The 20303-nt window shown below is 60.9% G+C and overlaps 1 protein-coding gene across 2 annotated transcripts; it reads left to right on the top strand.

The window, feature by feature from the left end:
• The first annotated feature begins 1096 nt into the window (after nucleotides 1-1096).
• PLCG1 (phospholipase C gamma 1) lies at nucleotides 1097-20240 on the top strand. Of its 2 annotated transcripts, none has more exons than XM_055083478.1 (31): nucleotides 1097-1227; nucleotides 6718-6870; nucleotides 6948-7041; nucleotides 7187-7234; nucleotides 9433-9517; nucleotides 9612-9695; nucleotides 9919-9953; nucleotides 10177-10249; nucleotides 10349-10450; nucleotides 10636-10754; nucleotides 10833-10918; nucleotides 10999-11119; nucleotides 11807-11975; nucleotides 12090-12212; nucleotides 12294-12395; nucleotides 12476-12663; nucleotides 12889-13089; nucleotides 13161-13280; nucleotides 13370-13550; nucleotides 14327-14404; nucleotides 15210-15313; nucleotides 15493-15589; nucleotides 15853-15922; nucleotides 16373-16530; nucleotides 17863-17959; nucleotides 18052-18276; nucleotides 18351-18499; nucleotides 19349-19463; nucleotides 19581-19742; nucleotides 19848-19936; nucleotides 20032-20239. In XM_055083478.1, the coding sequence occupies exons 2-31, from the start codon at nucleotides 6837-6839 to the stop codon at nucleotides 20221-20223; spliced, it is 3501 nt and encodes a 1166-aa protein (XP_054939453.1). In that variant the 5' UTR covers nucleotides 1097-1227; nucleotides 6718-6836; the 3' UTR covers nucleotides 20224-20239. The 2 variants fall into 2 exon arrangements, with proteins under 2 accessions (XP_054939453.1, XP_054939454.1); XM_055083479.1 differs by lacking the exon at nucleotides 1097-1227 and adding an exon at nucleotides 2833-2972 and having other exon boundaries at nucleotides 20035-20240.
• The last annotated feature ends 63 nt before the right edge of the window (nucleotides 20241-20303 follow it).

Consider the following 20303-nt stretch of genomic DNA (forward strand, 5'->3'; position numbering starts at 1 on the left):
ATCCTTTGTAAAATGGAGGCTGAGAGCTCCCCACCCCTCCACTCTCACCTTTCTCCCTGGGAGCTGCTCCGGACTGTTTCTGTTGGGCGGGGGTGGGGGGGGCCTCTCACTCCTCCTAGTCCTTGAGCAGTAGGCGGCTGGCGTGGAAGCTGCTGGCCATCCCAGGCCCTGGCTCCTGCTGCATCAGATTCCTTTCCCACCTGTGCCCAGGTTCTGTCTTGTCTCCTCTTTGGCCATCTCCCTCCTTCTAAGCTGTGAGGCTCTGTCAAAGCTGTATAATCCTGGCCGATCCAGGCACCCTGGGGTGCAGAGACCTCTGGCTCCCTGTGTAGGGCAGCAGAGGTGCAGGGCCGGGAATCAGCTGGTTGGCAGTGTGCTTCCCTTCGTGGCTTCCTTTCTCCATCTCAGCATCCTCTGGGGGAGAAAGTTCAGCTCCATTTGTGCCCTCTCCACCCCTGCTGTGTAGTTTCTTTGGAGGGTGGTACAGGAGGTGGCTGACTTGCGGGATGGGGACTGGGAATGGCCCATCTGTTTGGCCCAGGCTGTGTGGGGAGAAGATCTGGTTGATGAGAGATCGTTTCTGGGAAGATCTGTACAACTCTCCCGACCCCTGGGACCCACTCTTCTGAATCTCCTGGTGGCCTTGGCTTAGAGCCAGGCAGGGCGTGGTGCTCAGAGAGCCCTGCCTCTTCTCTTTTGTTTTCCCCAAAGCACCATTAGCTTCGTATGGTTCCCGCCGGCTACAGGAACCTGTATACAGGAACCTCCCAGTGTTTTCAGGTTACTCTGCGCCCCCCCCTCCCCGCCCCGGGGCCTTTCTTCTCTCCACATGGTCACCCCAATGACCACTGCGTTTGCATATTTGTTGGAGCTCCTCAGCCTTTGTTGCCCCCACGGCACCACCTCTTCCAGGAAGTCATCCCTAATACCCTCTTTGAGCATCTGTGGCCTCTTAGATAATTAGCTCTGGAGTCTAACTCTCGTGTGTTCATTCCTGCTTCTAAGCACTCTGTAAGCATTTTGAAGCCTCCCCAGGGACCTGGGTTTGGGGAATGGAGAGGAGGCAGATGTGGTTTCTTCCTTGTGGAACTCACAGGTCAGTGGCCTTGACACCAAGGAGGCAGCAGACGGTGTGACCAGAATGCGGAAGCACCAAGTATGCCACTGGACCAGGCCTGATGGAAACTTAAGTGAGAAGGTGGGCCTGGCACATTCAGAGGCTCAGAGGTAGGAGGAGCGCTGGGAGCGGATGTGGGGCTGGGGTCTCTGGATCTCGTGGCTCTGACTGGACTTGGGCCCTTTTGAGGAGTGCTGGGCTTTGCCCACCTTCCTCCAGGACACGCTGCAGGGCTGGGCGTCCACAGCCCACTGTCAGGGGCAGTGCAAACCCCAGGGTAAGGGACCTGTCCCGATAACATTCACTTACCTCTTTCAAGCTTTCTAGATGTTTTTTAAAAAACTTTCGTATTTATCATGACTTACTGCTATTTTAAATTGTAAAAAGTATTTACATGCATTTTTATACGGTTAGTTTCTTTTTTTTTTTAATTAATTAATTTTTGGCTGCGTTGGGTCTTCGTTGCTGCGTGCGAGCTTCAGTGGTTGTGGCACGCGGGCTCAGTAATTGTGGCTCGCGGGCTCTAGAGCGCAGGCTTGGTAGTTGTGGCGCACAGGCGTAGTTACTCCGCGACATGTGAGATCTTCCTGGACAGGGCTCAAACCCGTGTCCCCTGCACTGGCAGGCGGATTCTTAACCACTGCACCACCAGGGGAGTCCATATTCAGTTAGTTTCTGTTGCAGTTTCCACTAATTAATTTATGCACTTAAAGGGAAGACTCTCTTAAGAGAAGTATTTTGGCGAATGCATGTTTCATGTGCAGAAATTTGTGATATGTGCCATTTCGTTTGTGTGTGGTGGTGGTGGCGGTTTTCTTGACCGTATCTTCATCATTAGGGGGTTTAATTTTCAGTATGTCCTCTTGTCCCTTTCTAGCAGAATCACTTTGCTGACTCTCTGTGTAGTTCTCTGTCTGCATGTGAAGGGTTTATGATAGGCCCACCCCCACTAAGGCCTTCACTTTATCCACAGGCTACCTAAGAGCTGAGAGACTTGCCCGAGGCCCAAGCTGTATCCTTGGAAACAGGATTTGAAACGCGGTGTTTGTGATTTCAGATCTGTTAGCGGTCTCTTCTGGTGCTCCTCCCTGTGCAAGGTCAGGGTATGTGTAGTGCTGGCACGTGTTGGCTAGTACGTAGGTGAGGTGCTGGGGCTCAGGAAGCAGCCTCTGGCTTAGAGCATGTCATGTCCACGTGCACCGATGTGAACTTGGAGTCTCCACGAGTCCCACTCTTCCCCCATGGTGCCCCATCCCTGTGAGACCCTTTTTGGAGCTGGGGAAATGGCTCCTTGGGTTCTTTTCCTTGGGCCAAGGCAGCTGTGGGCCAGCTTTACCTCGCCTAGGCTTGGGTTTGTCCCCAGCAAAGCCCTGGCAGTGGCCGCTGTTGTCTCCCCTGCTGCTGGCTCACGTAGGCCCCATGTCAGTGGCACTAGGCACACAGGCAGGGGGCTTCAGACTTCACTGGGACTGGTGGCTCCTGGCAGGGCCCTTATGCAACCCAGTGAGGTAGGAGGAATCCCCAGTTTACTGATGGGGAAACTGAGGCCAAAAGAGTGCGGGACTGGGCTTCCCTGGTGACGCAGTAGTTAAGAATCCGCCTGCCGATGCAGGGGACATGGGTTTGAGCCCTGGTCCCGGAATATCCCACATGCCGCGGAGCAGCTAAGCCTGTGCACCACAACTACTGAGCCCGTGTGCCACAGCTACTGAAGCCTGTGCACCTACAGCCTGTGCTCCACAGAGAGGCCACCACAATGAGAAGCCTGCGCACCACAACGAAGAGCAGCCCCCGCTCGCTGCAACTAGAAGAAGGCCCGCATGCAGCAACGAAGACCCAACACAGCCAAAAATAAGTAAAATAAATAAATTTTTTTTAAAAAGAGCGGGACTGCCCAGGACCTCACAGCTAGAATTTAAGATCTGTGTGGTTCTCCTCTGCTGGGCCTGGGCAGCCTTCAGGAAGGGGATGTTCAGGGCAGGCTTCCTGAAGGAGTGGGAGGAGGCAGCCTGGCCTGTGAGAAGGTCCTCAGCCCTTAGGGCTGGCATGTGAGGCCAATCCCTGGTCCAGGTGCGGTGGTCCCTCATTAGCCCAGAACCTCTTGAGGAGGGCTAGTCTATTTCTTCATGAGAGTTTGTGGGAGATTAAGTGCCAGGGACTGAGTCCCCCTCACCGCCCAGGCTTGTCACTGTCTGCCATGGCCTTGCTTGGAATGGTAATACCCACGCTGTTCCTGGGGGCCTCTGCGTGGGCCTTGGGGACCTGGTCCTTAGAGGAATGAGCCCTCCGTGGCTCCTAATGGGCTGAGCTGGCTGGGTTGTGCCGACGGACACCCCAGGCTCTCTAGGGTTTGGGTGAGCTTGGGGGTGGGCCTTTGTCATAAACAAAAGCCCTACTCCCTTCTGCTACACATCAGCCCAGCCTGGCTGCAGGCCCCTGGTTGTGGAATCCTGCCCTTGTCCTCAGAGAGTTCCCCCATCTCACTCCCCCATCTCCAGCCTAGCCAGGACCTCCCAGTACCTCTGGCTTTTCTTTTCCCCTTGTCCGTTGAATGTTATTCTCCGTGGTTCTATGTGGGAATGAGTGCTGGGTCCTGGGTTTCCTGCTCTTCTAAGCAGTTTTCCTCCCTCCCCAAAGCTCCCAAGTCCTGAGAGGGTCTCTCTTCCTGCCCTTCCTTCAGGTCTGACCCAGACCCTGCAGGGCAGAGGCCGTGCCTCTCCCAGGGGGTCTCCTCCCCTTGATGGCAGTCCCTGGGCAACCGGTCCTGGCTCTCAGGAAGAGGACCCTGCTGTATTTATTCTGGGAGGTGGGAGGGTGGGGCTGAGGTGGGAGGTCACACAGGATGCAGCTTTTAAGAACCTGGTAGCGCCTCTCACCCTGATGTCTTGTCCTTCCAGCCTGCGGTTGGCTTGATGGACTTGGAGGGCCTGAGGGCCGGGCTGACACCTCCAATGGGGAGAAGTACAAGCGGCCTTGTGTGGCCAGCAGGAGCCTGGGAGACTTGGGTGCCTGGCCCGGAGTTGTGTGCCTACCTGGTCCCTGTTTTGGGTGGGAGCCTCTTTTGCTTCCGGCATGGTCTCACTGGAAATGTACTCAGGAGCACGGGGCAAGCCACAGGGCACCTAGGACCCGCTGGCAGTGCGTGTTGTGTGTGTGTGCATATGCAGCACACGTGTGGGGTGCTGCATGTGGCCTGGCAGCAGGCTTCAGACTGACCCTGCAGTTGCTTGCCGGGCGGTAGCCACATCGTGGACTAACTACCTCTGATGACTGGTGGGCAGCTGCGCGGAAGGGCCCAGGCTGTGGACCACACAGGCCTTGTTGGCCTGTACGCATTGTGTGTGTGAGGTCGCATTGTGTGTGTGAGGTCGTGTGCCTGTGTGAGAGGTGTGGGAGCGGGGTGACAGCAGCTCTGCACCGGAAAAGCATGCTGGTTTCTGTTTCAGAGGGCAAGGTTTGTGGTTATTCTGCAGTTTCTGATCTGGGCATTTCCCCTGTTCAGCTCCTCCTTCCATCTTTGGGAACCCTGTCTTCTCAGGCTGGGTCTTTGTGACCCAGTCTCCCTCCCCACCCCCCCTCTGTTTTTACCTGAGCATAACTCTTCATTTTAAAAACCACTCCCATTGTGCTCCCCCTCCCCCCAGTGGTGTGCCTGCTTTTTCCGTTGTTTGTTCAGTCATTCAGCAAGCGCTGGGTGGCCTTGCCTGGCCTGGGAGAGATTGAAGAACAAACACACACGTAGGGCCTCAGGGTGTCAAGGGCGTGATTACTGCAGGAAGGCTCTTCCAAATTGGGTCTTTGGTGGGAGAGAGTGGAGTCTGGGAGGTAGACAGCCCCTGGCTAGGGACCAAGGTGAAATGGGGGACAGGAAACACGACAGTTCTTGCCCTCCGTCTAGCTTAGGTGGGATGGAGCAGAGGAGATGGGAGGGCAGAAGTGGCAGTAAATCACTGGAGCCCCATCACAGAGGGCCTTGAAGGCCGGAGGAGGAGTGGGTTCTCCACAGTGAGCAACCTCAGGAGGAATCAGAACCACATCTCATACAGATTCGTAGGCTCAAGAAGGATGGCTGATCGGTGAGAACTGGGGGGCGGGATAGCGGGGGCCCTCAGATGGAGGACTGGGCCTGTGAGGGTTGCTGAGGGCACGGGAGCAGGGCCCAGGGAGAACCGGCAATGTTCTGGCAGGGGAGCTGGGCCTGGGGCTGGAGGCGATGCCACTGCTTGAGGTGGGATAGGTGGGGCACAGCTGTGGCTAGAGGGACAGGAAGAAGGCCTTGGGATTGGGCCTCTTAGAACGTTCCATCCGTGGTGCTGTGTGCTTCGGGCCAGGAGGGCTCTGGGGGGAGGTGGGTCAGGCAGCATGCTGGCAGCGCTCCTGGCTCCAGATCTTCCGGGCCAGTCTGGGTCGAGAGCATTTGAAGAGGCTCTAGAGCCAAGGGAGCACTCAGTCATTTCTGGTGGCTAAGCCAGGCTTCTCTCTTTTGACCTCCCTAAATGTCTCTTTATCTGGGTCCCAGCCAGCACCCGGGGACAGTGAGTGTGCAGCCGGGCCCTCTCCAGGCCTGGGGTCACAACCTGTGTGCCTGCTCTGACTGCCTGTGAAGACCACAGACCACCGAAGATGACAGAGCCGAGGGAGGGGGAGGGAGGCTTGAATGAGTGCCCACCATGTGCCACCTACAGGGCTGGGCGCTCTGGGCTGTTAGGACTTTTGAGCTTAGCAACACCTCCAGGTGCCGCAGTCTGTTACCTGCGTTCACAGAGGGAAGCAGTGGGGTCAGAGTGGTTGTCACTCTGCTGAGGTCACGCAGCTAAGGTGAGGTGGAGCTGGGAGTCTAGTCCCAGCAGGCCCACCCCAGGGCCCACGCAGGTCTTTTCTGCCACCCTGCCTTCTAGAGAAATTCAGTCAAGCTCTTTGCTCTAGGGATAGTAAAACCGAGATGGAGGGAAGTTAAATGAGTCACTCAGTGTCATCTCTGAGTTAGTGTGGCTGAGGCAGTTCATCGGCCACTCTGACCTGGGTGCTTCCCCAGTCTGTGCCGCGAGGCCAGAATGGGAGCCATCCGTGGGCAGCCGTTGCTCTTGCTGGGTCTTGTTCAGGGATATTTAGGGGGTGGGCCGTCAGGCTGCACCAGTTCTCTTGGCCCAATCCCTGCTTCCTCCTATGGACCCTGAAACCCAGTTGGGCCTGCCCAGCCGCAGGCCTGCCCTTGGGACTTTACAATTCAGTTTGTGTACTTTTGTGTCAGGAAATGGTCCTCACAGAACAGCCATGGGTCCCCATTTCTCTTTGCCAGGTCAGAGTGACCTGCCTGTATTGGCAGTGAGGGAATGTACACGGGGCGGAGATTCCTGTTCCCTCAGACGCCCAGCTTTCAGCAGAGCTCCGTCCTTAGCCTCAGCCCAGTTCTCTTCTGTCCCCCAGCAGGACTGAGCGCTCTTGCCTCTGCCCGCCTTCCCGGGGTGGGGGTGGGGGTCTCTCCTTGTGGTCCTCCACGAGGAGAGTGTGGGAATGAGTGGGAAGACCAGGCTGCCCTCGTTTCAGTGCTGACCCTGAGAGACCTCAGCCTGACCTTGACCTCTTCCCTGCCTTCCTAGTTGACATTCGAGAAATCAAGGAGATCCGCCCCGGGAAGACCTCACGGGACTTCGATCGCTACCAAGAGGATCCTGCTTTTCGACCGGACCAGTCACACTGCTTTGTCATCCTGTATGGAATGGAATTCCGCCTGAAGACCCTGAGCCTGCAAGGTGGGAGCTGAGGAGGTAGAGGAGTTAAGGGGAACAGCCCCTGGCCCCAGGCTCAGCTCTTTGTCCCTTGCTCATAGCTACGTCTGAGGACGAAGTGAACATGTGGATCAAGGGCCTGACTTGGCTGATGGAGGATACGTTGCAGGCGGCCACACCCTTGCAGATTGAGAGGTAAGAACCCCCCCGCCCAGACGTGGTTAGGGTTGGGGCGTCGGGCTCTAGGGAGCAGGGCAGGGACTCTGGCCTCTGTGCCCAGAGCCTGCCTGCTGGTCTCCTCCCTAAGCCTGGGCCTCACTTCGGGCTTCTCTCCCTCCAGGTGGCTGCGGAAGCAGTTTTACTCAGTGGACCGGAATCGTGAGGATCGGTGGGTCCTGCGCTGTGGCTCTAGCCCAGCAGGGTGGGTTGGGGCCGCCAGAGCAATAGCCCACTTCCAGGCAGCTGCCTGGAGAACCGGAGGACCTGCCTCAAGCAGGGTGGGCAGGCGGTTCTGGCACAAGGAGCTTCCTGCAGAAAGCCCTCTGATAGCCTTGTGCGATCTGGCAGGAGAGGCCAGGGACGATAAGCCACGTGCCCTGCCACTGTGGGCAGAGACAGGCGGTGCAGAACTGGCTCTGGGTGTCCTGTGGTGTGTCTGGGGGGGAGGTGCTTTGAAGCTCACGGCTTTGAGGCCATGGTGTGACTACCAGAGGGGCTACAGAGAGGTGCAGGACAAAAGCTGGGTGATGGATGATAAGGACCGTTGACTGGGAGAGAGGTGGACCCCACGGAGGGTGTTGAAGAGAAGCGTGACGTGACCCGGGTTCAGCTGCACAGAACTGCTGGCTGCGCTTGGAGAGTCCAGGGCAGGTGGAGTGGAGAACTCAGGGAGCAACTCCAACGCTCTGGGTGAAGAAGACGGGGTCAGGGTGGGGTATTAGGAAGGGGTTGGATTTTGGCTGGGCTGTATTTTGAAGATAGAGCCTAATAGCATTTCCTAACAGATTGATTTTGGGGTGAGAGAGAGAGCGAGTTGAGGTTTACAGTAAAAAGCTTTTTGGCGTGAGCATCTGGAAAGGTGGAGTTGCCATCGACTGAGATGAGGAAGGCTGTGGGAGGTGCACATCTGAGTGGGTGAAGTCCTGTGATGCCCTTAGATGTTCGGGTAGCGATGTTGAGCAGGCAGGTGTGTAGAACGAGTTCAGGGGAGAAGTCGGGCTGGAGCTGGTACCTGAGGAGCACATAGGTGATTTGGAAGGCCACGAGGCTGGAGATGCCTGGGGGTAGCCTTGGCAAGAAAAGGGAAGGAGGCTGGTGGCTGATCCCAGGCCCATGCTGCCTCAACACTGGGGACTGGGGAGGTGAGGAGAGGAGCCAGCCAAGGGAAGTGGCTGCTCGAGAGTTAAGAGAAAAACCGGAGGGTGTAGAGCCCTGGAAGCCCAGGGAAGAGGGGGGTGGTCCGCTGTGCCAGGCCTTGTCACGTGTGGGGAAGGCTGAGAGGTGCTCCTTGGACTTGACAGCACAGAGGTCGTTGGTGACCTTGAGGCAGGCTGTGGACAGTGGGCATGGGGTTGTTCAGGAAATGAAAGGAGCCTGGGTCTCTCCTTTAAGGCACTGCTGGGAAGAGGAGCTGAGAAGGGGCAGTGGCTGGAGAGGAAGCAGGGCAGACAGGTGTTTTGGGGGGAGTGTTAACAATCTGTGTAATGCTGGTGGCAAGGAGTCCACAGAAGGAAAGCTTGATGACGCAGCAAGTTTCCTAACCTACCCAGTGAGGACCCTGACGGCCCCACCCTGGGTGACTGAGACCAGGCAAGCGCTTGCTGAGCAGCACCGGCTGATAGATAGCAGGACCGCCCAGGGCAGGGCTGGACCCCTCAGGGAGTTTTGGTGCTGCCTGCCAGGCCCTTGGGCAAGAGAAGGAGGGGTGCCCACACTCCCCTCCCTGCCACCACCTCTCAGGAAAGAAAGCCTCCCTCTCCCCATCGTTTTCATTCTGCTGCCAGGCCCAGCATTGTCCTCTGCCCCATTCTTGGGCAGGGGTGCTTCCCTGTGAGACCCCGGGAGTGTGCCCCATTGCCAGCAGTGGTATTGGGCTGAGAAGGATCTTCCCCCTCCTCCCCTCGGAGGCCCCGACTCCCAGGGGCAGTGGGCGGGAGTCCTGTGAGCTGCCTGCCCACCTCGGGGAGTTTGAGAGTAAGGTGGAAGGAGCCTGGAGGTCCCGCAGTAGCGGCTGCCTCTCTCTGTCCCTGGGAGAGCTGAGGGCCCAGACGTGTGGGCTGAGCGGTGCTGGTGGGAGGGCGGCCCAAAGATGGGCTCCCCTTGCCCCGTCCTGACCCACTTTACTGAGCCTGGTGACCCCTCCTTGCCAGAATCCTAGACTTTGCTTTGCTCAGTTGAGGAGACCGAGGCCCAGAGAAAGGAAGGGACTTCCCTTGGTTACCCCATGGTTCTGAGCCAGCCTCACCATCAGGACTGCAAGTCCCAGAGTAGTGTTGTTTACCTGTTCAGCCCCAGGTGGACTCAGCCCACAGGTCAGAGGTTGTGAGAGGTGGGGTGAGGCCACTGGCGATGTCCTTGTTTCCTCAGTATATCAGCCAAGGACCTGAAGAACATGCTGTCCCAGGTCAACTACCGGGTCCCCAACATGCGCTTCCTCCGAGAGCGGCTGACGGTAAGGGCCGGTGGGCCGTCTGCAGGCGGGTGGAGAGGCCGGCTGCCCCAAGCCCTGCGGGAGGCCTGACCGGAAGTCCCGCTCTGCCTCGCAGGACCTGGAGCAGCGCACCAGCGATATCACCTACGGGCAGTTTGCTCAGCTGTACCGCAGCCTCATGTACAGCGCCCAGAAGACGGTGCATGAGCCACCTGCCCCCACCGCCCCTGCCCTGCTCTCCCACCCTAGCCCCGCTTGCCTCAGCCCTGCTGCCCTGCTTGGGGGCGATTGGGTGCCATTTCTCCAGCTCTTCTCCTCGTGAGGCCTGCCCGTTTCTGTTGCCCCGGCCTTTCTTCCTGAGAGCCCCTTCCCCACGTGGCCTCCCAGGGGCTCTCGTGCTGACCTGGTTCTGTCTCCTGCAGATGGACCTCCCCTTCCTGGAAGCCAGTTCCCTGAGGTTTGGTTTGAAGTGGGGAGGTGGGGTTCTCCCCAGGCCCCTTCGTCCCTCCCCTGGTTCATTCCCGATGCAGGTGGGAGTCAGCGGGAGCAGGGGAGCCCTGCTGGCCCATTCCGGGCGGCTGTGCTGGCCGGGAGCTGGGCCCTGCCTTCCCAGGGGCCCCTCATTGTCCGTGGCCCATGCTAGCCAGCCGGCCGCCAGGCATTTCCCTTCTCTCCCGCAGGGCGGGGGAGCGGCCGGAGCTCTGCCGGGTGTCCCTTCCTGAGTTCCAGCAGTTCCTCCTCGAGTACCAGGGGGTAGGACTGGGCTGGGGTTGGGCCAGGGTGCCGGCTGAGAGGGGCTGGGCTTACCACCGGATGGAGGCCCCTCACATGCCCCACCCTCCCACCCATCAGGAGCTGTGGGCTGTCGACCGGCTCCAGGTGCAGGAGTTCATGCTCAGCTTCCTCCGAGACCCCTTGCGAGAGATTGAGGAACCTTACTTCTTCCTGGACGAGGTGAGCCCTGCCCCTCACCCTCCATCGGGGAATCGGAGCAGACGGGCCCGCTGGAGCCCGGCCGGGTCCCTCCCGCAGTCCATCGTGCCCCCGACCTGGATTCAGCACTCTCTCCCGTGTCACCCTGTGCCGTGGCCCAGGGCAGGGGCTCATCTTCTCTTCTCTCCACATTTGCTCCTGGACAGTTCGTCACCTTCCTGTTCTCCAAGGAGAACAGCATATGGAACTCGCAGCTGGACGCCGTGTGCCCCGACACCATGAACAACCCCCTGTCCCACTACTGGATCTCCTCCTCGCACAACACGTGAGTGGCTCCCTTGGCCCACGCCCGACCCCAGGAGGTGGGTCTCGCCTGACCACCCCGCCCTGCTTCCCTGTCCAGATACCTGACCGGGGACCAGTTTTCCAGCGAGTCCTCCCTGGAAGCCTACGCCCGCTGCTTGCGGATGGGCTGCCGCTGCATTGAGTGTGCGTGGGGGCTAGGCGGGGTGGGGGGGGGGCGGGGGAGGCCTGCCCGCTTGACTCTGGTCACCTTGCTTGCTCCCCAGTGGACTGCTGGGACGGTCCAGACGGGATGCCAGTCATTTACCACGGACACACCCTGACCACCAAGATCAAGTTCTCAGACGTCCTGCACACCATCAAGGAGCACGCCTTTGTGGCCTCAGAGTGAGTGGTGTGGCTCGGCTCCAGCTGTCTCCTGGGTCCCCTTGAATGTGCTGCCCCCCTCCCGCCACCTGCTGGAGCCCACCCTTCCTGAGCCATTCACTTCCTGCACGCTTGGCCCACCTGCTCACTCCATGGGTCCTTCTCAGCCTGTGGAACACAGTCAAGCTCTTCTCATCCTCAAAAATTAATTCCTTAACCCTGGGCTCACAAGGCCATTGTCCTGCCACCTCCTTTCCCATCACAACCCAGAGAATCGTCTGTGCTCCTTGTGTCTCACTCTGCAGTTCCTATTGTTCCCCACAACACGTGGTCACTAGTCTCTCCCACCTCACTGAGGGGGTCACCGGGGTCCCCCAGTAGCTGAATTTGGAGGCTGCTCGTCACCTCTCCTGACCTTGGGTGTAGGATGTCTCTCCTTGCTGTTGGGGCAGCCTCCATGACGAGATCAACTCTGGGGACACCTGTCTGCAACAGCCCCAGCCCTTGGTTTCTGCTGCACCCAAAAGTGCCTCTCTAGACCCCTCTCCTACCCCCCACAGTGGCCAGGGCCTGCCTCTTCTCTGGGATGGCTCCCCTCTAGAAAGGACCTTGGGCCCTAGACTCCTAACACCTCACTCTGTGAGGGTCTGAGCCGTGACCCCTCGGAATTGCAGGATCTGTGTTACGCGCTGGTCCCCCACCCTGCAGGTACCCGGTCATCTTGTCCATCGAGGACCATTGCAGCATCGCCCAGCAGAGGAACATGGCCCAGTACTTCAAGAAGGTGCTCGGGGACACACTCCTCACCAAGCCCGTGGACATCGCTGCTGACGGGCTCCCCTCACCCAGCCAGCTCAAGAGGAAGATCCTCATCAAGGTAGGGCTTTGGGGGCCCCGCTCCTCCGCTCCAGCTGTGGGTCCAGGCATGGGTTGGGGAGGTGGGGCTCTGGGCCTGTGCCTGGGAAGCCACGTCGTGGCCTGTCCCCCACAGCACAAGAAGCTGGCTGAGGGCAGTGCCTATGAAGAGGTGCCTACATCCGTGATGTACTCTGAGAACGACATCAGCAACTCCATCAAGAATGGTATCCTCTACCTGGAGGACCCCGTGAATCACGTGAGAGCTGGGCCTGGCTGGGCCTGAGGGACAGGGTGGTGAGAGGGCTCTGTTCACAGGCCTCGCTCCCGCCTCTTCCAGGAGTGGTATCCCCACTACTTCGTTCTGACCAGTAGCAAGATCTACTACTCCGAGGAGACCAGCAGTGACCAGGGCAACGAGGATGAGGAGGAGCCCAAGGAGGTGAGGGGCTGGCCCAGGGCCGGGGGCCGGGCTGGGGTCAGAGTCACCAAGTGTCTCTGCCGTCGCCCTCTGCCTTGCAGGCCAGTGGCAGCACAGAGCTGCACTCCAACGAGAAGTGGTTTCACGGGAAGCTCGGGGCGGGACGGGACGGGCGGCACATCGCCGAGCGCCTGCTCACGGAGTACTGCATCGAGACCGGGGCCCCCGACGGCTCCTTCCTCGTGCGCGAGAGCGAGACCTTCGTGGGCGACTACACCCTCTCCTTCTGGTAACCCTCCCAGCACGTGCACACGTGGGTCCGACGCCGGCAGGGGCGGCCAGGTTCCACAGTGTGTCACGCACACGCACTTGCAGTTAGCGTGGAGCCCCTAGAGGGCCGCCCCCGCCTGAGCCGTCCTCAGGGTGTCTCCTGCCTGAGGCCTGGTGCCTCGCCGCGGGTGGAGCGTAGCGTGTGGCCCGGCCTGCTGCTCACTGCCTCCCCGTGTCCCCTCAGGCGGAACGGCAAAGTCCAGCACTGCCGGATCCACTCCCGGCAGGACGCAGGGACCCCCAAGTTCTTCCTGACAGACAACCTCGTCTTCGACTCACTCTATGACCTCATCACACACTACCAGCAGGTGCCCCTGCGCTGCAACGAATTTGAGATGCGCCTCTCAGAGCCCGTCCCGCAGACCAACGCCCATGAGAGCAAAGAGTGAGGGAGGGGACGGGGACGGGGCGGGAACCTGGGGGTGGTGGCTGGGGCTGACTCGAGCCCGTCCACAGGTGGTACCACGCGAGCCTGACCAGAGCGCAGGCCGAGCACATGCTGATGCGCGTCCCCCGGGACGGGGCCTTCCTGGTGCGGAAACGGAATGAGCCCAACTCCTACGCCATCTCCTTCCGGTGAGGGGGTGCCCCTGGGGGGCTGGGGCGGTGCAGGCACGCCTGGTCCGGGCTGCCCTGACCCTGTGTGGCTGTTCGGTCCCTGTCAGGGCTGAGGGCAAGATCAAGCACTGCCGCGTCCAGCAGGAGGGCCAGACCGTGATGCTGGGCAACTCAGAGTTTGACAGCCTCGTGGACCTCGTCAGCTACTACGAGAAGCACCCCCTGTACCGCAAGATGAAGCTACGCTATCCCATCAACGAGGAGGCGCTGGAGAAGATCGGCACAGCGGTGAGAGCCTGGGAGGCAGGGCGGGGCAGGCCTCACCTGACAGTCCCGGGGTGCTGTGGATGTGGGGAGCAGAGAGGCCCGGGGGGCTGCGGTGCTGCTGGGAGGGCCAACTAGCCCATCTGGAGCCAGGAAGGCATCCTGGAGGGAGTGGCCTCTGAGTGGCATCTACAGGGACAGGCACAAGCTGGCCGCGTGAAGAGGTGGGGGCAGGCGTCCGGCAGAGAGATCCCCGTGGGCCAGGATGTGGGGTGCGGAGGTCCTAGGGCTCAACACAGGGCGAGGGTCTGCCCGGGGCTGGGCGCAGACCAGACTCTGTTCCCACGGCAGGGGGGCGTAGGCTGCAGAGGCGCGGTTGTGGAGCGAGACCAGTGAGGGAGGAAGGCAGGGCTGTGGGGTGGGAGCCCCAAGGGCTCTGGGCCAGGGGTGTGGCCCTGGGGAAGAGGAAGGGGTCCAGTGCAGCAGGTCCCCTTGAGACTCTTGTCCTTGGACCTGGGTGGCCTAGGCGAGGGCTGCTGCCTGCTGGGGCTGGGGTGTGAGAGAAGCGTGCTGGGGGCCTGGGGCAGGCGCAGGGGGGCTTCAGGAACCGAGACTTTGGAGCCGTGGGCACGAGGGCAGAGAGAGGCGGGGTGAGGCCAGGCCCCTGAGGTTGGGGGACCCTGGCGGACCAGGTGCGTGAAGGCAGCAGACTTGGCCCGGTGAGGAGGGGAGGGGACACGGAAGCCAGCAGCCACTTTCCCCTCTGGGCGTTAACAAAGCTCCTTCTGTCCCGTTTCCAGGAGCCCGACTACGGGGCCCTGTATGAGGGCCGCAACCCCGGCTTCTACGTGGAGGCGAACCCCATGCCGACTTTCAAGGTGCAGCCTCGGGCTCTGGGCGCAGGCAGCTGGGGAGCGTCTCCAGCTGCCTGGGGCTTGCATTCTCTGCTCAGGGCCACCTGCGGTCTTCCGGGAGAAGTGGTGTTTGTGGTTTTCCGAGGCCCAAGGGGGTGAGAGGTGTGCGGTTGGTGTACGACCGCGTCTCTCCCGGGCCCGACCCCTCCCCAGCCCCGTCCCTGGGGGTCAGCACCGACCCTTCCAGACTACTCCCTTGGTGACCCCCGTTTTCTCCCTGGGGGCAGTGGGGTGGGGGTGGGGCACGCTGGCCAGAAGACGGTGTTCTCTGCCCCTCCCTCCCTCTCTCACCTTGTGGAGCTCTGTCAGGGCTTTTTTCTAAGGGCTAAGGAGCTGTGCCCTTTTCCTCACCCCCTTTCCTCAGCAGCCAGGGAGGCTGGGAGAAGATTCCTTCTCCTACTTTGCAGATGAGGAATGATGGGGTCCCAGGCACACCGCAAGGCTTCCGGTCCCAGAGGAGGCACTCAGCACCCGCAGACACTCCCTTCCTAGCCTCCTGGCCTGGCTCCTGGGGCCCCGGGCAGGGGCTTGCAAGGTTCTCCCCGGACCCTGAGGAGCTTCCCTGGCAGAGGCTCTGCTCTCCTGTCCCGTCCGCCCTGGAGCCTCCCACAGGCCCGGGCTGAGGATGGTAGTGAGGCTGGGTCACTGGTGCTGGCGCCTGAGCCCCAGCTGGGCAGCCCCAGCCCACGTGCATGCACACGTGAGGCTGCAGGTCAGGAGAGGAGCGGGAGGGCCTGTCTGCTTTGACCGGTGCTTCTCTTCCCCGCAGTGCGCCGTCAAAGCTCTCTTCGACTACAAGGCCCAGAGAGAGGACGAGCTGACTTTCACCAAGAGCGCCATCATCCAGAACGTGGAGAAGCAGGAAGGAGGCTGGTGAGCCAGCTGAGAGCCCGTGGTGCGGGGCCAGGCATTCTGGGCGCCGGTGGCGTGGACAGTGAGAGGGGCTTGGGCAGCATGGGCCTGCACGGGCCCCAAGGTGCACCTGCAGGGCTGCCCTCCTCTGGGGGGGTGTGGGGTGGCTGCTAGGGGTCAGCACGCTGCGGCTTCCCCAGGTGGCGTGGTGACTATGGTGGGAAGAAGCAGCTGTGGTTCCCGTCGAACTACGTGGAAGAGATGGTCAGCCCTGCGGCCCTGGAGCCTGAGAGGGAGGTGAGACCAGAGCCCCGTTGCTGGGACGGGGCTCCCGTCCCCAGACTCCCTTCCTGTGCACACGCCACCACGGGCAGGGTCAGCGTGCCTGCGCGTGCACAGTCCCTCACGTGCGGTCCCGTCTGCCCCGCCGGGGCCGCGGTCTCTGATGAACGTGGGCCACGCTCGTGCGTTCACACGCCCGCTTGTCAGATGTATTTCCCGCGTGTGCACGTGTGGGCACAGGGGGCTTGCTGACCGTCTGTGGGCTTTGCCTCCCGCAGCACTTGGACGAGAACAGCCCCCTGGGGGACTTGCTGCGGGGGGTCTTGGATGTGCCGGCTTGTCAGATAGGTGAGCCCCCCAGCCCCTTCTCTGCCCCTTAGGGTCACGCAGTCCCTGGTGGCCCTCTTCAGGCCCCAAGGGTGAAAGCCGATGGCCGGACCCCTAAGGGCTGCCCTCACCCTGAGCTCTCCCCATTCCTGGATACCCTCCTTACGCCCAGTCTCCCTTCTTCACCCCTGGCCTTGAGCCCTGCGTGCTCGCCCTGCGCAGGCGCTGTGGACGGTGCTGCTGGTGAGCTGACGCCCACGGTCCTGATGGGCTGGTCCCTGGGTTGACAGAGGCTTGGGGACGGGGTGGGGAGGGGCACTCGGCCCGGAGTGGCAGCGACTTATTGCTGGGCTGCAGTGTCCTCAGCTGTGAGGTGGGCCTGGCAGAGCAGTGCCGCCTCCTTGTGGGGTGGGGACTCAGGCACGTCTGTCCCCAGCTCTGCGCTTCTCTCCCTCCCTCCCTCCCTCCCAGCCATCCGTCCTGAGGGCAAGAACAACCGGCTCTTCGTCTTCTCCATCAGCATGGCGTCGGTGGCACACTGGTCCCTAGATGTGGCTGCCGACTCACAGGAGGAGCTGCAGGACTGGGTGAAAAAGATCCGGGAAGTGGCCCAGACCGCGGATGCCAGGGTGAGCGCCTGCCGGTGGCCCTCAGAGCAGCGGGGCAGTCCTGGGTGGGCAGCCCCCGCCGCTAGGCAGGGATCGGAGGAAACACACGTGGTCAGTGGTATGGCGTGTTGAGTTTGAGGTACCTGTGGGATGTCCAAGTGGCCCTGCTCAGTGGGCCTTTGGATACCAAGGGCAGAGGTGAGAGGACAGGTCGTGGGCTGGAAGCAGGAGTGGGTGCCCAGGGGCTTAGGGATGAGGTGCTATAGGTTGGGAACCGGGCGTGACCTTCGAGGATGTAGGTTTCAAGAAAGAGGCGGTGGGGGGGGGGGGTCTGATGCGCGGCGGGCTGCAGAGCAGACAGGCAGGGTCAGAACCTGAAAGTGCCCGTTGGAGTTGGCATCAGCCGTGTCAGGTTGTGGCTGGGTGGGATGGCAGTGGGCGTCACGGAGCGTGGAAGGCAAGGGCGCAGCCTCCGCAGGGCAGGATGGTGGAAGAACGCGGAGCCCAAGCTGGGTCGAAGGACCAGCCTCTGGAGGAGGGAGGCTCTTCCACCGAGTCTGGGACAGAGGAGGAAGTGCTCGCCAGGGTGTGGGAACTCCTGCTCGATGCCACCCCCTGGTCATTTGGGGGTGGGGTGGAAGGCCTGCAGTACGCACCTGTGGCTGCTTTGGAGAACGGACACCCACAAGCCAAGCCGAGAGGGCTGGGTGCTGAGGATTTTGTCAGAGCAGGGCCTGGAAGGACAAGGCAGGAAGGACCAGGTGGTCGAAGGGATGGATCCTGAGGTCTGGGCTGAGAGGGGAAGGAAGAATCTGAGAATAGGAGCCCCTTCTGGAAGGAAGTGGGCCTCCGGGGTCAGAGAACGGGACGGGGGCACTTGTGAGTGGGCTTCCGTAGCTGAAGTCTGGCCACAGAGTAGTAGGTGGTTGTGTTGAGTGGGGGAACTAAGGGGTGAGGCTTCTGGGCCAGGGCGCGTGGAAGGACGGGAGTCCTTAGGACACAGAAGATAAGCCCGAGTCCCCAGCGAGGTCACAAAGAAACGGGGAGGCAGCCTATGTGCCTGAGGGAGGCTTGGGTACTGAATGGTCACAGCGTGACTGCGGGTGCATCCAGCTCAGGGCCCTGGGGTGTCAGTGGGGCCCGGGTGGTGGTGAGGATTCCACCCTCCTAAGTCTTGGAGGGCATGTGTCCTCAGAGGCAGGGAGGAGAGAGGACGTTTCTGGGGTGAGACTGGGGACAGACAGTGGCGTCTGGAAGGTGTGGGTGGGCATGCCCCAGGTGGCTGGGGGCTTCCCTCTCCTGGTGGGGGGGTGGGAGGGGTCCCGCCTGGGCTCAGGGCCTGTGTGTCACCAGCTCACTGAGGGGAAGATGATGGAGCGGAGGAAGAAGATCGCCCTGGAGCTCTCCGAGCTTGTCGTCTACTGCCGGCCTGTTCCCTTCGACGAAGAGAGTAAGGGTCCGGCCCAGGGGCAGTGCGGGGGTCTGGCCCCCAGCAGCGCCCAGGTGGGCGGGCTCTGTGAGCGCTCTCCCTGTTTGGCCCAGAGATCGGCACAGAACGCGCCTGCTACCGGGACATGTCATCCTTCCCGGAAACCAAGGCTGAGAAGTACGTGAACAAGGCCAAAGGCAAAAAGTTCCTCCAGTACAACCGGCTGCAGCTCTCCCGCATCTACCCCAAGGGCCAGCGGCTGGACTCCTCCAATTACGACCCCTTGCCCATGTGGATCTGTGGCAGTCAGCTGGTGGCCCTCAACTTCCAGACCCCAGGTGAGGAGGTGGTCCGTGGGGCGGGGTCCTGCCGGGCAGCTGGGCTGGAGTCCAGTGTAACCCGGCTCTTCCAGACAAGCCTATGCAGATGAACCAGGCCCTCTTCCTGGCCGGCGGGCACTGTGGCTACGTGCTGCAGCCGAGCATCATGCGCGATGAGGCCTTCGACCCCTTTGACAAGAGCAGCCTCCGCGGGCTGGAGCCGTGTGCCATCTGCATCGAGGTGGGAAGGGGACGCTCTGCTGGGCTCATTCCAGAATCAAGGCCGGGGTGCTGGTTAACGCCATGGGGTAGGGGGCACTGGACCGTCCTGGAGCTCGAGGAAGATGTAACTGTCTTCTGAGATGGGTGTGTAGCTACCAGCCTCCCCAGTGGGGCTGGGCTCTGACCAGCACAGGCCGGAGGCAGCTGGCTAAGTGTGGACAGTTCTTGGCACTAAGGAGTCAGGCTATCCAGTAAGGCCAAGCCATGGAGAGCCACTGCCTGGCAGGAGTGGGCAGAAGACAGGCAGGAAGCTAGTGCCAGTGGTGAGCTAGCGGCCCACCAGCGGGAATCGGCTAGATGGCACTTACTTCCTGGAACGGGGCTTGAGTGAGACGGAGGCCCCCTGCTGCCCCTCGAGGCCCCGGGGCTCTCTCTGCGGTCGCACCCTTGAGGCCCCCGGTGAGCAGCCGTGATGTGGGCTGCTTGGTGCTGTGGGGTTCAGGTGTGGGGCCTGAGCTATCTTGGAGGAGGACTGAGGACAGCGTGGGGGGTGAGCCAGGTTTCTCCCGGAGAGGAGCGCTCTATTTTTTTGTTCTAGGGGGAAGTAATTTTTAAATTTTCATGTTAAAATAGACATGGATTGCGTGTGGAGTTGATTGCAAAAACTCAAGTGAAAATTTTGGTTAAGGCTAGGACTTCTAAAAATGAACTTTTGCTGTGGCAGCTGCTCTTAGAGCCCCGATGACTTGAGGGACTTAGTGGGCAGTGTCCTTGGGGCCCAGCAGAGGGCGCACTGCCTCCGCTGGGTAGTGGGGACTTGGCATGAGTTGGAAGGACCATCCTGGGCCCATCTTTGCCTGCCTTACAGGTGCTGGGGGCCCGGCATCTGCCGAAGAATGGCCGAGGTATCGTGTGTCCTTTCGTGGAGCTTGAGGTGGCCGGTGCTGAGTATGACAGCACCAAGCAGAAGACGGAGTTTGTGGGTGAGTCTCCTCTCCCCGCTCACCGTGCTCATCCTCCAGGGCACTGAAGTCCCCTCCGCACCTGTGATCCGTCCTCTCCTGGCAGTGGCCTGAGGCCTTTTGCCCTTGCTTTCGCAGTGGACAATGGACTGAACCCCATGTGGCCAGCCAAGCCCTTCCACTTCCAGATCAGTAACCCCGAATTCGCCTTCCTGCGCTTTGTGGTGTATGAGGAAGACATGTTTAGTGACCAGAACTTCCTGGCTCAGGCTACCTTCCCTGTGAAGGGCCTGAAGACAGGTGAGGACCCTTCCTAGAGACTGTGCCGCCCCGAGATCTGGCTTGTGGGTGAGGGGGCTTTGCTCGCCTTCCCCTTGGGCTCAGGGCCAGGCTTTCTCCTCCTAGGATACAGAGCAGTGCCTTTGAAGAACAACTATAGCGAGGACCTGGAGTTGGCCTCCCTGCTCGTCAAGGTCGACGTTTACCCTGCCAAGGTACCTGCCGCCAGGTGGGGTGGGGCAAGTGCCGGGCCCAGCCTCACCGGGGGCCAGGCAGCCGCTGATCCCCTGTGCATCTGCCCCTGTTGAAGCAGGAGAACGGTGACCTCAGTCCCTTTGGGGGTGCGTCCCTGCGGGAGCGGGGCTGCGACGCCTCGGGCCAGCTGTTTCATGGCCGGGCCCGGGAAGGCTCCTTCGAAGCTCGCTACCAGCAGCCGTTTGAGGACTTCCGCATTTCCCAGGAGCATCTCGCCGACCATTTTGACAGTCGGGAACGAAGGTGAGGGGGTGGAGGCGAGGTGGCCAGTGTGCAGCCTGGAGGAGGGGGCTTGAGAGACGGGAAGGAGTGGCTGGTCCGCCTTTG

Source organism: Physeter macrocephalus, unplaced genomic scaffold (genome assembly GCF_002837175.3).
Source record: "Physeter macrocephalus isolate SW-GA unplaced genomic scaffold, ASM283717v5 random_1620, whole genome shotgun sequence".
Lineage (NCBI taxonomy): Eukaryota > Metazoa > Chordata > Mammalia > Artiodactyla > Physeteridae > Physeter > Physeter macrocephalus.

Excerpts from the sequence above, each read along its gene's own strand:
- PLCG1 (XM_055083478.1), top strand. The coding sequence starts at position 6,837 with ATGGAATTCCGCCTGAAGACCCTGAGCCTGCAAG. Across the intron at positions 9,954-10,176 it reads CTGGAAGCCAGTTCCCTGAG|GGCGGGGGAGCGGCCGGAGC; the intron begins GTTTGGTTTGAA and ends TCTCTCCCGCAG. Across the intron at positions 19,937-20,031 it reads TCGACGTTTACCCTGCCAAG|CAGGAGAACGGTGACCTCAG; the intron begins GTACCTGCCGCC and ends CCCCTGTTGAAG.